The sequence below is a fragment of the Cherax quadricarinatus genome, chromosome 22 (assembly GCF_038502225.1).
Source record: "Cherax quadricarinatus isolate ZL_2023a chromosome 22, ASM3850222v1, whole genome shotgun sequence".
NCBI classification, from domain to species: domain Eukaryota; kingdom Metazoa; phylum Arthropoda; class Malacostraca; order Decapoda; family Parastacidae; genus Cherax; species Cherax quadricarinatus.
Window position 1 is genome coordinate 19,191,596 of NC_091313.1, and position 15,687 is coordinate 19,207,282.

The 15,687-nt window shown below is 44.8% G+C and overlaps 1 protein-coding gene across 16 annotated transcripts in view; it reads left to right on the top strand.

The window, feature by feature from the left end:
• The window catches only part of Sarm (sterile alpha and armadillo motif), a 500,429-nt gene that overhangs the window by 376,201 nt on the left and 108,541 nt on the right, over window positions 1-15,687 (top strand). For 2 of the 16 annotated variants that reach the window (XM_070087520.1, XM_070087521.1), the window contains exon 1: window positions 10,417-10,575. The exons of the other annotated variants lie outside the window; for them this stretch is intronic. In XM_070087520.1, coding sequence (XP_069943621.1) covers window positions 10,516-10,575 — 60 coding nt within the window. In that variant the 5' untranslated portion in view covers window positions 10,417-10,515. Of the gene's footprint in view, window positions 1-10,416; window positions 10,576-15,687 lie in introns of those variants that run through there. 16 annotated transcript variants of the gene reach the window in all.

Here is a 15,687-nt window from a genome sequence, read left to right on the forward strand (position 1 = left end):
TGGGTTCTTGTTGTGGTGGGTTCTTTTTGTGATGGGTTCATGTTGTGGTGGGTTCTTGTGGTGGTGGGTTCTTGTGGTGGTGGGTTCTTGTTGTGGTGGGTTCTTGTGATGGGTTCTTGTTGTGGTGGGTTCTTGTGATGGGTTCTTGTTGTGGTGGGTTCTTTTTGTGATGGGTTCTTGTTGTGATAGGTTCATGTTGTGGTGGGTTCTTGTGGTGGTGGGTTCTTGTTGTGATGGGTTCTTGTTGTGGTAGGTTCTTGTTGTGATAGGTTCTTGTTGTGGTGGGTTCTTGTTGTGGTGGGTTCTTGTTGTGATGGGTTCTTGTTGTGGTGGGTTCTTGTTGTGATAGGTTCTTGTTGTGGTGGGTTCTTGTTGTGGTGGGTTCTTGTTGTGATGGGTTCTTGTTGTGGTGGGTTTTTGTTGTGGTTGGTTCTTGTGATGGGTTCTTGTTGTGGTGGGTTCTTGTGGTGGGTTCTTTTTGTGGTGGGTTCTTGTTGTGGTGGGTTCTTGTTGTGATGGGTTCTTGTGGTGTTGGGTTCTTTTTGTGATGGGTTCTTGTTGTGATGGGTTCTTGTTGTGATGGGTTGTTGTGGTGGGTTCTTGTTGTGGTGGTGGGTTCTTGTTGTGATGGGTTCTTGTTGTAGTGGTTTCTTGTTGTGATGGGTTCTTGTTGTGGTGGTGGGTTCTTGTTGTGATGGGTTCTTGTTGTATTGGGTTCTTGTTGTGGTGGGGTCTTGTGATGGGTTCTTGTTGTGATGGGTTCTTGTTGTGGTGGGTTCTTGTGATGGGTTCTTGTGGTGGGTTCTTGTGATGAGTTCTTGTTGTAGTGGGTTCTTGTGGTGGTGGGTTCTTGTTGTGGTGGGTTCTTGTTGTTGTGGTGGGTTCTTGTGGTGGTGGGTTCTTGTGATTGGTTCTTGTTGTGGTGGGTTCTTGTTGTGGTGGGTTCTTGTTGTGGTGGTGGGTTCTTGTTGTGGTGGTGGGTTCTTGTGGTGGGTTCTTGTGATGGGTTCTTGTGGTGGGCTCGTGTTGTGGTTGGTTCTTGTTGTGATGGGTTCTTGTTGTGGTGGTTTCTTGTTGTGGTGGGTTCTTGTTGTGGTGGGTTCTTGTTGTGGTGGGTTCTTGTTGTGATGGGTTCTTGATATGGGTTCTTGTAGTGGGTTCTTGTGGTGGTGGGTTCTTATTGTGATGGGTTCTTGTGGTGGTGGGTTCTTATTGTGATGGGTTCTTGTGGTGGTGGGTTCTTGTTGTGGTGGTGGGTTCTTGTTGTGATGGGTTCTTGTTGTGGTGGTGGGTTCTTGTGATGGGTTCTTGTTGTGGTGGTGGGTTCTTGTTGTGATGGGTTCTTGTTGTGGTGGTGGTTTCTTGTTGTGATGGGTTCTTGTTGTGGTGGTGGGTTCTTGTTGTGATGGGTTGTGGTGGTGGGTTCTTGTTGTGATGGGTTCTTGTTGTGGTGGGTTCTTGTTGTGATGGGTTCTTTTTGTTGTGGGTTCTTGTTGTGATGGGTTCTTGTTGTGGTGGGTTCTTGTGATGGGTTCTTGTGGTGGTGGGTTCTTGTTGTGATGAGTTCTTGTTGTGATGGGTTCTTGTGGTGGGTTCTTGTGATGGGTTCTTGTTGTGGTGGGTTCTTGTGGGTTCTTGTTGTGGTGGGTTCTTGTGGGTTCTTGTTGTGATGGGTTCTTGTTGTGGTGGTGGGTTCTTGTTGTGATGGGTTCGTGTTGTGATGGATTCTTGTTGTGGTGGTGGGTTCTTGTTGTGGTGGGTTCTTGTTGTGGTGGGTTCTTGTTGTGGTGGGTTCTTGTTGTGGTGGGTTCTTGTGGTGGGTTCTTGTTGTGGTGGGTTCTTGTTGTGATGGGTTCTTGTTGTGATGGGTTCTTTTTGTGGTGGGTTCTTGTTGTGGTGGGTTCTTGTTGTGGTGGGTTCTTGTTGTGATGGGTTCTTGTTGTGGTGGGTTCTTGTGGTGGGTTCTTGTTGTGATGGGTTCTTTTTGTGGTGGGTTCTTGTTGTGATGGGTTCTTGTTGTGGTGGGTTCTTGTGGTGGGTTATTGTTGTGGTGGGTTCTTGTTGTAATGGGTTCTTGTTGTGGTGGGTTATTGTTGTGGTGGGTTCTTGTTGTGGTGGGTTCTTGTTGTGATGGGTTCTTGTTGTGGTGGGTTCTTGTTGTGGGTTCTTGTTGTGGTGGGTTCTTGTTGTGGTGGGTTCTTGTTGTGGTGGGTTCTTGTTGTGATAAGTTCTTCTTGTGGTGGGTTCTTGTGATGGCTTCTTGTTGTGGTGGGTTCTTGTTGTGGTGGGTTCTTGTTGTGATGGGTTCTTGTTGTGATGGGTTCTTGTTGTGATGGGTTCTTGTGGTGGTGGGTTCTTGTTGTGGTGTGGTTCTTGTTGTGATGGGCAGAGGTACAAACGTACACATGCGCATCCCGTGACGTCACACAGTCACAGGCCTAAAAGGGGTCTCCTATCTAAAGCACATGGATGATACTATATGCTATGCTATATAACACAGGGATCAGCAACTATGCTGACAGCTCGGTCATGTTACGTATGCTGTCTCGACATACACTACTATCTATAGGCTGAACAGGCAGGTGGTTCTGGGCTGATTCTATACAATAACAAATTCATATATAACTTAGAATTAATGGATTGTATCATAATGGATGTTAACAAAATGAATTTTACGTAATGGGTGTTAACGTAATCACTTTTAACGTAATGCATTACAAACTATAAGAGCAAATCATTGTACAATATGGATGGAATTGATCGATCGATCTGTATTCATGCACTCTACGGATTCTGAGGAAGAATAAATATATATATACAAGGTGAAATTAACAGCAAAGGTATCTGGTGCACTCAGACTATTACTGTCAAATTCTCAGAATACGGAGGGAACGTGAATACGAAAAAAAAAAAAATTCTGAAAAAACTAATCAGATAATAACAAACAGTTGACAATTTACTTCATCTCGGACATCTAGTTATACAGACTATGTACAATTAAACCCAATTCTGCGATGGTGAGGTTTACATATGCAGAATGGTTATCATCTCTGGGAGGATCGAATTCCTCTGCAATGGCTAACACATGCCTTGACTGAGGGAGATTTGAACGAGTATCTACAAAAGATACTAGTGGGTTTCTCATTACTTGTCAAGTACGCAAGGAGTAACGACATTCTGGTTGATTATCTGACTGAGTATCTGAGGTAGAGGGTACAGAGTCAAGAGGATTTTCAGCATCTGTCACATTAGTCTGGGTAGCAATATCATCAACATCGCATACTAGCTTCATATGATCTAAATGCGATTCTTTGTACTTACCAGTACTAATTTCTCTAACCTTATACTTATTACCAGAGATATGTTCTACAACTCGATAAGGTCCAACAAACTTTTGATAGAGCTTAGGCACTGCGGATGTTTTGTTGAAATTTGTCAGCATTACTCTTGAACCTACTTTTACTTTTGATGGCTTAGCACGGCTATTACTCTAGTAAATTCTGCTGTTGATTTATGAAGTGTTTCACGGATTCTTCTAAAAACACTTTGAGCCATGCTGGTACAAGTTGCTACGAAATCATCAGGGTTGTAATTAGGTTTCGGAGTGGAATATAACAACTCATAGGGTAAACGCTTGTCTACACCATACAATGCATAATGTGGAGTATCACCTATGGAAGCATTGTAAGCAGAATTTATGGCACATTGGACATCTGGTATGGCTTCATCCCAAGTTTCACTATTGGGGTTGATAGTGGCTCTCAGGACATCCAGTACTTTCTTATTGGTTCTTTCGGCTATCCCACCGCTGCCACCATTTATCGTAGGGGTTCTTAAATGGAGATATCGAGGGTTGAAGGTAGACACACTTGTTGGATGGTAACATATATTGTCAGACTGTGATGATGGGAAATGGAGCCCAGCCTCTGCCTGTCCTAACCTGTGTCTTACACTGACTGAGGCCGAGGCAGAGGTACGAACGTACACATGCGCATCCTGTGACATCACACAAAGTCACAGGCCTAAAAGGGATCTCCTATCTAAAGCACATGGATGATACTATATGCTATGCTATATAACACAGTGATCAGCAACTATGCTGACAGTGATGGGTTCTTGTTGTGGTGGTGGGTTCTTGTGATGGGTTCTTGTTGTGGTGGTGGGTCCTTGTGATGGGTTCTTGTTGTGGTGGTGGGTTCTTTTTGTGATGGGTTCTTGTTGTGGTGGTGGGTTCTTGTTGTGATGGGTTCTTGTTGTGATGGTGGGTTCGTGTTGTCGTGGGTGCTGGTGGTTGTTGTGCTAGTGGGAGTTGGTAGTGTTGGCTGCCTCTAAACCGCTTAGTATGGTAAACCGCTTAGTATGGTAAACCGCCTAGTATGGTAAACCGCCTAGTATGGTAAACCGCTTAGTATGGTAAACCGCTTAGTATGGTAAACCGCTTAGTATGGACAACATATTCAAGGTTAGTGAAAGTTAGAACTGTGTCTTTAGGGACCTTAAAGAATCATGTTGCGAACTGCACATAACTTACATATATTACGCCCGTCCTCTCAACCTGAGGCAACATAACACTGTTCTTAACACAGTCAAATGGGTGGCTGTTGAAGGAGCCTCGAACAGTTGAAATATTAGTTATACAAGCCACGCACAGTTGCTGCCTGTTTTCTGTTCGCTTGGCAGACTATTTTATCGTCTTTTATCTTATGTTCTTAATTTTTCCGTTGTAATCTAACCCGACCCGACCTAACCTAACGTAACTCATTGAAAAGCAGGGGTGCAGTGGGCACAATAAGGTTGACCAGGTAAGCACCATACGAGCCTGGCCCATGGCCGGTCTCCAGGAGTAGAAAAATTTTTGTAACTCGTCAAAGGTATATCAAAGCCTAGAGGTAACCTGAACCAACTTAAGTAAGGAGTTATTCACGACATTGAATAACCTATACATCAGAGCCATACTGGAAAATACAGCAGTATGGAACCCACGCCAAGTCAGACATGTCAAGAAATTGTAGAAAGTGCTAAAGTTTGCAACCAGACTAGTCCCAAACTAATGTGTGAAAGTGTGACATCTTTAAAGAACAAAAACGCAAAATACCGTAACTGGAACAATACACAGATGACCCGCACATGGAGACTGAGACTTACGACGTTTCCATCTGCCTTGGACCATTAACTAATCACAAGCGAAGAGAGGAACCAGAATATTAGGATTAGTTGATACACGAGGCTAGTCATATAGCACGGTGCCCCACCATAATTCATCCCACACTTGACGAAGCATATTCAGAAAGTCGAGTTTTACATCTAGACGAATCCAATAGGTGAGGAGAGAAGAAAGGAACAGAGCCTAACGACCTCAGAACAGAGATGGAGCAAGGGAGACGTGATTACGACATACAAGATATTCACAAGACTCCACGGGGCAGGAGGAGAGACTGTTTAAAATGCGAGGCACTGTTGGAATGGGACACAGGGGAAACTAAAAAATATAGAATAGTCACAAAGAAACTATTTTTAAGTCTTGGGTGGTTAGAAAGTGATATAATAACAGGTAAACCCGCATAAACAGTTTCAAGAGAAGGTATAATAAGGTCAAGAGGCAAGGACACTAACAAAGCTAGCTGGTCTAGTGGCTAACGCGACGGGCTGGAGTTTTTGAGAGACTATGACCGCGGGTTCAATCCCGGCCGGGGTATGGTTTGTTTGCAATCGTGTCATTACGATTTCGTGAGTCAAAGCCAGTCAACGTAGGCTGGGTTAGGCGGTGCTTGTGGCTTAGACATTCCAGCAATCAGTGCACCATAAAAAAGTACCCGACTTTGTTTGTCGGACAGGTCATCAAGAATTACGAGGGGTGTGATTGAAGAGTACAGATGGAAGACAGGGATAAATAAAGGGGATATAAATAACGTGCTGAAAATATCTAACCAAGACAGCGACTCGCAGTAATGGATTCGAGTTGGACGTATTTAGAAAGGATATTTGGAAGTACTGGTTTGGTAGAGTTGTGGAAGAGTGCTACAAATTCGCAGGTAACGAAAATGAGGCAAGAACTTCAGGTAGCTTGAGCGGCTACATGTTTAGGTGGATGTGAGTTGGACCTGCCTAGCGTGGGCCAGTAGGCTTGCTGAGTAAGATATGGCATAAAATACCAACAGATGTTGGGGAAAAAAAAAGACGGTGGTGTATTTTTGGATATTTTAATTAGGAAACATTTCGCCAGAGATGGAGTGAAGAAGCCATTCTTGGCGAAATGTTTCCAGATTAAAATGTTCAGTGCTGCGCATGTCTTATTTCACGGTAGACCTGCTGCGATGCTGCTCTTTTCTCATGTACTTATGATATATAAAAACATGTGAATAGGGCACTGCAGTAGGCTTACTGGCCCATGCTAGAGAGGCCTAACTCACATTTGCTCCCTCCTATTCACGTAACGGTACAATATGTAATTTGACTATGGACTGTTGTTGATCACATCCTGGGATAAATGTATCTCAGTAACAACAAAACACAACAATAGACATAAAACAACGTACAACTAAGAACAGACAAACAAAAACTATAAACATAACAAGAAAAAACAACAAATCATGGTGAAGACAGTACATCACCAGCATTTTTCCGTCCCTTTAACTACAAATTAGTAATCTCATGCACGCGCGCGCGCACACACACACACACACACACACACACACACACACACACACACACACACACACACACACACACACACACACACACACACACACACACACACAGCAGTAAGACAAGAGAAAGAGAGGGGTGGGTAGATTACATTTTCTTGGACTGTAAGAAGGCGTTTGACACAGTTCCACACAAGAGATTAGTACAAAAGCTGGAGAACCAAGCAGGGATAACAGGGAAGGCACTACAATGGATCAGGGAATACCTGTCAGGAAGACAGCGAGTCATGGTACGTGGCGAGGTGTCAGAGTGGGCGCCTGTGACGAGTGGGGTTCCACAGGGGTCAGTCCTAGGACCGGTGCCGTTTCAGGTATTTGTGAACTACTTGACGGAAGGAATAGACTCCGAAGTGCCCCTGTTTGCAGATGATGTAAAGTTGATGAGAAGAATTCAATCGGACGAGGACCAGGCAGAACTACAAAGGGATCTGGACAGGCTGCAGGCCTGGTCCAGCAATTGGCTCCTGGAGTTCAACCCCACCAAGTGCAAAGTTATGCAGATTGGGGAAGGGCAAAGACCGCAGACGGAGTATAGTCTAGGGGGGCAGAGACTACAAACCTCACTCGGTGAAAAAGATCTTGGGGTGAGTATAACACCAGGCACATCAACCAAATAACTGCTGCAGTATATGGGCGCCTAGCAAACCTAAGACCAGCATTCCGCTATCTTAATAAGGAATCGTCCAGGACCCTGTACACTGTGTACGTTAGGCCCATATTGGAGTATGCAGCACCAGTTTGGAACCCACATCTAGCCAAGCACGTAAAGAAACTAGAGAAAGTCCAAAGGTTTGCAACAAGACTAGTCCCAGAGCTAAGGGGTCTGTCCTACGAGGAGAGGTTAAGAAAAAATCGACCTGACAACACTGGAGGACAGGAGAGATAGGGAAGACATGATAACAACATATAAAATACTGAGAGGAATTGACACGGTGGACAGAGACGGAATGTTCCAGAGATGGGACACAGCAACAAGGGGTCACAGTTGGAAGCTGAAGACACAGATGAATCACAGGGATGTTAGGAAGTATTTCTTCAGTCACAGAGTTGTCAGGAAGTGGAATAGTTTGGGAAGCGATGTAGTGGAGGCAGGATCCATACATAACTTTAAGCAGAGGTATGATAAAGCTCACGGTTCAGGGAGAGTGACCCAGTAGCGGCCAGTGAAGAGGTGGGGCCATGAGCTATGAATCGACCCCTGCAACCATAACTAGGTAAGTACACACACATGCACATACATACACACACACACACACACACACACACACACACACATGTAGTGGAGGCAGGAACCATACATAGCCTTAAGACGGGGTATGACAAAGCTCAGGGAGCAGAGAGAGAGAGAGAGAGAGAGAGAGATAGAGATAGAGAGAAAGAGAGAGAGAGAGAGAGAGAGGACCTAGTAGCGATCAGTGAAGAGGCGGGGCCAGGAGCTGAGTATCGACCCCTGCAACCACAGTTTGGTGACTACAATTAGGTAAGTACGTACACACACACACACACACACACACACACACACACACACACACACACACACACACACACACACACACACACACACACACACACACACACAACAACAGCAGCAGTGAAAGCTAGGACAGCAACAATAACAGAAGCAGTGAGAGCTATGACAGCAACAACAACAGCAGCAGTGAAAGCTAGGACAGGAACAACAGCAGCAGTGACAACTAGGACAGCAACAACAACAGCAGCAGTGACAGCTAGGATAGGAACAACAACACCAGCAGTGAGAGCTAGGACAGCAACAACAACAGCAGCAGTGAAAGCTAGGACAGGAACAACAACACCAGCAGTGAGAGCTAGGACAGCAACAACAACAGCAGCAGTGAAAGCTAGGACAGGAACAACAACACCAGCAGTGAGAGCTAGGACAGCAACAGAAGCAGTGAGAGCTAGGACAGCAACAGAAGCAGTGAGAGCTAGGACAACAACAACAACAGCAGCAGTGACAGCTAGGACAGCAACACCAGCAGTGAGAGCTAGGACAGCAACACCAGCAGTGAGAGCTAGGACAGCAACAACAACAGCAGCAGTGGCAGCTAGGACAGCAACAACAGCAGCAGTGATAGCTAGGACAGCAACAACAACAGCAGCAGTGACAGCTAGGACAGCAACAACAACAGCAGCAGTGGCAGCTAGGACAGCAACAACAGCAGCAGTGGCAGCTAGGACAGCAACAGCAGCAGCAGTGACAGCTAGGACAGCAACAGCAGCAGCAGTGACAGCTAGGACAGCAACAACAGCAGCAGTGACAGCTAGGACAGCAACAACAGCAGCAGTGATAGCTAGGACAGCAACAACAACAGCAGCAGTGGCAGCTAGGACAGCAACAGCAGCAGCAGTGATAGCTAGGACAGCAACAACAGCAGCAGTGACAGCTAGGACAGCAACAGCAGCAGCAGTGACAGCTAGGACAGCAACAGCAGCAGCAGTGACAGCTAGGACAGCAACAACAGCAGCAGTGACAGCTAGGACAGCAACAACAGCTAGAACAGAACAGGAACAACAACAGTAACAGGACAACAACAACAACAGCAGCAGTGAGAGCTAGGACAGCAACAGCAGCAGTGACGGCTAGGACACAGATGAATCACAGGGATGTTAGGAAGTATTTCTTCAGCCACAGAGTAGTCAGGAAGTGGAATAGTTTAGGAAGCGATGTAGTGGAGGCAGGATCCATACATAGCTTTAAGCAGAGGTACGATAAAGCTCATGGTTCAGAGAGAGTGACCTAGTAGTGACCAGTGAAGAGGCGGGGCCAGGAGCTTGGGCTCGACCCCTGCAACCTCAACTAGGTGAGTACACACACACACACACACACACACACACACACACACACACACACACACACACACACACACACACACACACACACACACACACACACACACACACGCCACAGAGTAGTCAGTAAGTGGAATAGTTTGGGAAGCGATGTAGTGGAGGCAGGATCCATACATAGCTTTAAGCAGAGGTATGATAAAGCTCACGGTTCAGGGAGAGTGACCTAGTAGCGATCAGTGAAGAGGCGGGGCCAGGAGCTCGGACTCGACCCCTGCAACCTCAACTAGGTGAGTACAACTAGGTGAGTACACTAACACACACACACACTAACACACACATACACACACATGCATGCACATACAACAGGCCTAGTGTCTAATCGACATGTGCCTAGGACCAAATGGTAACTAACGCACACACACACACACACACACACACACACACAGGCAGGAACCATACACAGTTTTAAGACGAGGTTTGATGAAGCTCATGGAGCGGGGAGAGAGAGGGTCTAATAGCAACCGGTGAAGAGGCGGGGCCAGGAGCTAGGACTCGACCCCTGCAACCACAAATAGGTGAGTACAAATAGGTGAGTACACGCACACGCACACGCACACGCACACACGGGGACATCCGTTTGGTGTGCTGACGTCACAAGCACCAACCGCCGCTCTCTCTCTCACACACCAACATCTCAGGATGGCATCCACACCATTTCTCAATTGCCACATTTACTTACTAGTGAAAAGGATTGCCTGTGGGGATTTAGAACTCCTATACCAAGGCAACGTGGATGCCATGATACAAACGTCTGTGTGAGAGTAAGCTGAAGTGGCAGCTATGTGATGTTGAGTCATCCGGCCGGTACTGAGCATATATAAGCCATGCCGGGCCGGGCTGCAGGTCAGTGTTCATGTAGCGTGAGTTCACTCTAGTCACTGTGTGTTTGTGTGTGTGTGTGCGCTGAGAAGGGGGTCATACACCACACTAAACTGGTTCAATGTTGCTCCACCTTAATCAGGAAAACTTCGCACCCAGGATGGGCTACTTTAAGCAATACGTGAGTAGCTTTTCAATTGCAGTGCTGAGGTTTGATGTTAGATCCGGTTCATTGATGGCCGAAGTTAGAGTTTGGTGTTTATGTGTAGATGACAAGTGTTGATAAGATAGGCAGGGGCGAGACCTTGTTCAATGATAACTTATTCACAGCTGTGTAAGCTGTGAATGAGTTATAAACATATTCCTACACACTCAGGTAGCTCATAACTTCAGGTGTTCCTACACACTCAGGTAGCTCATACTTTCTTGGGTTAACACCCTCACGTATCATCACGTGTTCCTACACATCGTGACCTTGACATATCACTTCGACAGTGAAGAGTTAAATCCACTCTAAACTCTTATCACAGCTGTCATTTGTTTTGGAATTTGCAATGCTTGCTAGACAACATTCTGTGAGTATGTAACTAGATGGGACGGTGCAACTGCTCAAACGTTTCAACAATACCCAACTTTTGCACGTCTTATCGGTTTGCAGTATTTTGTACCATTTTCATCATAATTTGCTCAAAACCTGCAGCACATACAAACGTGATGTGCGCCTTTACATGTAAAATTTCTCAAGATCCAAGTCGAACTAAAATATCGTCGTAAGCTCCTCTTTCCTATGTTCTGGTTATTTGTGTATCCTTCCAGTCAGGGTATTGTGCCTTTTTGTTCTTTATGCACTCATGTGACGTTCACGGTGAGTTCGGTGTCACTAATGCTGTGTGAACCCTCCTCTCATTGTGACAGCACACCCAAGTTTACAGATATTTTAAGAACACATTGGAAGTGCAGCAACAGGCTAGTGGCACATGCCAGGCAGGTATACTGTATTTGTATGAATAAATGGTTTAGAAAATCGACAAGTTGATAAATGAGACATCTGTGCAACATTTGGGTATCTTTATTCTCGAAATGTTTCTCCAGCCAGTTTGAGGTAATCAGTCCCTCAGCCTGGATCGATGTGTTCAGTCCATCAAGATTAAAGTGAATACATCGACTCCAGGTTGAGGGACTGATTGCCTCAAATTCCTTTGTACCTTCCGCCTTTCTCTGCTTTGGACTGAAGAAGCCACTGGCTGGTGAAACGTTTCCAGAATAAAGATACCCAAATGTTGCACGAGTGTTTCTTTTTATGCTGTATTTGCTTATCATCTGTATTGAATTGATAAAAGCCACTGGTTGGCGAAACGTTTTCACATAAAGAAACCCAGATGTTACACCCGTCTTTCCTCACACCCACTACGGGAGACGCACATCACCCTTAACAATGGTAAACACGGAAGGTACCTAACACTATTTACAAGCAATATGACTTGGTGGAAAAATAAATGGAGTTTTTAATTTGTCATCTGGTAGGCAACGGTAGCGTCTTGACTTGCGGAGACAGCATCCTAGAGTGTGGAATGTGGATGTGTGCGTCAGGTGGGGTGAAAGGGGAGGGGGTCAACTGAGGTGGTTTGAGCATTTTACCTGTGATAATCTCAGTGTGATTCACCACTGACGCCATCAGCCACTGCTGCTGAGTCATCTGCCAGTGCTTACGGTACTGTACCCTCTCCTGTCCTCACTGCTAGTACCGTATCATCTTTCGCCGCCGTGGGTGGGTAACTGTAAACAAAAACGTTAGATGCATGGAGTATGGTTGAGTGTAATTAGGACCTGACTACCATAGGCGGGTAGCCCTATTTCTGCTTTAGATGTTTTGTATGCCAGCACCATTAGCACGTAAACAAAGATAATTCAGTTAGCTCTTGTTTACAATCATTATTATTATTTAATGCCTCTTTGACCAGTATACGAGGATATACTTCTCTCCCATGCATTGCATTATTCCGCTTATCATTTAAGAACGTAAGAATAATGAAGCACTAGAGTAGGCCTAATGGTTCATGAAAGTTAAGACACTTGTGCAACATCTGGTTATCTTTATTGTAAACGTTTCGCCATCCAGTGGCTTTATCAATACAAATTCTTGGACATAATTAGAAAACAGAAGAACTATATACTAAAGATGAGGTAATCAGTCCCTCAGCCTTGGAGGTAGTGTTTACAACACCGTGGTTGTAGAGATTCTGAAGCACAGGTAAGGAGACTGGCGCTTATATAGGCGTCAGTGAAGAGAGACGTGTAGCAGAAGAGGGCATAGTCACTGGTAGGCGGGATTCCCCAGTGGAAGTAGGTCCTTCCCAAATTGATGGGCTAGTTGTAGAAGTCGTGAAGAAGGTCATGTAGATGTCCTCTGAATCAAGATACCATGATGTTGCAGTGCCTGACAAGTTGTGCAAGACAGGTATACAATACCGACAAGATGAATGTTAAGACAGTCTCCTTACCTGTGCTTCAGAATCTCTACAACCACGGTGTTGTAAACACCACCTCCAAGGCTGAGGGACTGATTACCTCATCTTTTGTATATAGTTCTTCTGTTTTCTAATTATGTCCAAGAATTTGTATTGATAAAGCCACTGGATGGCGAAACGTTTATAATAAAGATAACCAGATGTTGCACAAGTGTCTTAACTTTCATCTTGTCGGTATTGTATACCTGTCTTGCACAACTAATGGTTCATGCTAGACAGGTCTAAGTCTCACCTACCGAGGTTACCTATCCAATCTATTTTTAAGGCTTCCCATAGTTCATGCTGCAGTAACGTTTTTGGGGAGTTTGTTCCACTCATTCATAATTCTGTGAACAATATTTTGTGGTAGTGCATAACGTCAAAATCTAAGCTAGGCGAAGGTAAGTTAAAACTCGCCCAAAGTAGTCAGGCCACCTAGCCTCTCTTAACTCCCCTTTTTACCCACAACCCCAGTCCTTCCCATCCCCAGCCCTCTTATTGCCTAACAAAAGGTTGCATAACCTTTCAAAAGCGCGCATTTAACCATAGATAAACAAATTAAAATAAAAACTCGTCCGCACTACATATGAGGACCATTTATCACATGAGATGGGTGAGGCAGCACATGCAACGCTCACTTGTGCGAAACACTAGAAGTACAATGTCAGGATGTCTTTCGCCACCAGTAACTTTAGGCCTTAATAAAATATCCTAATAATGAGCGTATGTCTTATCTGTGGGTATTTCCTACCATATTTTAGCCAGGTCAACTTTATCACTCTTGATACGAGAATGGTCTGCATTGTCATTTTGATGGTCAAGAATTTAAGTTTGTCACTGTCTGTCAGAGAAAATGGGTACCATTCTATAAAAGAAAACCGCACACTCAAATATTTTTTTTGTTTAAATATTTTCATTGAATACGGACCTAGTTCGAATGGGTTTTTATACTAAAATATTAATTTAGTATAAGAGAACATAAATTTTGCTGAGGATGTTTAATATACAAAGCAGGGAAAGTCGAACGATAAATGCTGTACATAATGGCAACCCACCATCTACAGAAACAGTCGGAATTACAACTGATGTTGCTAAACAGTCAGTATGTCACTGTTGGGGACAGATTAGTCAGTCGATTCAGCACAGAGTTTATTCCCCATATGTTATTCAGCAAATTTCCCGATTTACATTATTTAGGTTAGTTTATATTGTCTATTAATAATGAACCATTTAAGACATACTATTGTCTTGGCTTCAGGTTACTACTAAACAAAACTGCTGAGTCTTTGTCACATTCAGTTTGACTAAGAGCCAAATTATCCAGTTTCTAAGTGCATTTTTTTTACCGAGGATTAGAACCTTATATTTGTTCACATTAAAATCCCTCTACCACTTTTCCTACCACAATAACAACATATTCCAAATCACTGTGTAGTACAGCGGCTTGTCCTGCTTCAGGTCGACTTGCCCTGCTTCAGGTCGACTTGCCCTGCTTCAGGTCGACTTGCCCTGCTTCAGGTCGACTTGCCCTGCTTCAGGTCGACTTGCCCTGCTTCAGGTCGACTTGCCTTGCTTCAGGTCGACTTGCCTTGCTTCAGGTACCTTCCAGCATTCTTCTGTTTAGTCAACGATACGCTTCTCTGTCACCCTTTGCGGGCGCTTCTCTGAGATACCCATTTTTTTTAAATCGTTGGAGGAGTTTTAAGAGGCGAGATCGCTAATCACATGGAGTCGCAAGAGTTGCACAGCCCAGGGCAACGTGAGTGTAGAGTAGGTCGCTCCTCCCTCTCACAATTATTATTAATGTTAAACGTTAAACACTAAATCTATTCGGGTCATTCAATGTAAGACGTGGTGGGGTCTTGATCCTTCGTCTGCTGAGCGCGATAGACGCACTTCCTATTTGTACTCGCTTAGATGTCCCCAATTTGCTAGACCATTACGACATAGTCTTGGATGCATTAGAAGGACCAGATGCAGATGCGGTGTACACAGTCACCAACAGCATGATTGTCAGAGACCGGGCTTTGATTAGTGGAGGATCAATCAGTCTTCCATCAGTCCTTGTGATTCTGGAAACAGTGCAATCGTGCCTGCTCACAGCCATATCAGCAACAACTACATTTATGGAAGTCTTTCACCACAGCTGCCCTTGTTCACTCTAACTGACTTGCGGCTCTGCGTGTTTAAAATTCTTCGCATCTTGTATTCCATCATTTTCCTTCCGCTGACTTAATATGTTACATCCTGTGTAAAGTATATCCTTGTGTGTGTTAATTTTCACCCACGTTACTTCGATCCACTTACAGCAAGTGGTAGTGAATACTTGGTTACCTACGGGTTAAAAGTATTTAGCAGTATTGCCATCAGTCCTACCATGGTTCTACCTTAGTCATGTAGTGTGGCAGTGATGCCATGAAGCCTGCCATACGTCTCCCTTACAGTACCATGCAGTACCACTGTAAACAGTCGCTGATGTAAACGGTTTTCAGGAGAGGCCAGTTGCACGTCGCTACAAGAATAGATAACATAATAAGTGTTAGAACCCAGGTGTGAGAGGTTGTGGTTCCAGGTGTTGGTACTCAGGTGTATGAGGTTGTGGTTCCAGGTGTTGGTACTCAGGTGTATGAGGTTGTGGTTCCAGGTGTTGGTACTCAGGTGTATGAGGTTGTGGTTCCAGGTGTTGGTATTCAGGTGTATGAGGTTGTGGTTCCAGGTGTTGGTATTCAGGTGTATGAGGTTGTGGTTCCAGGTGTTGGTATTCAGGTGTGAGAGGTTGTGGTTCC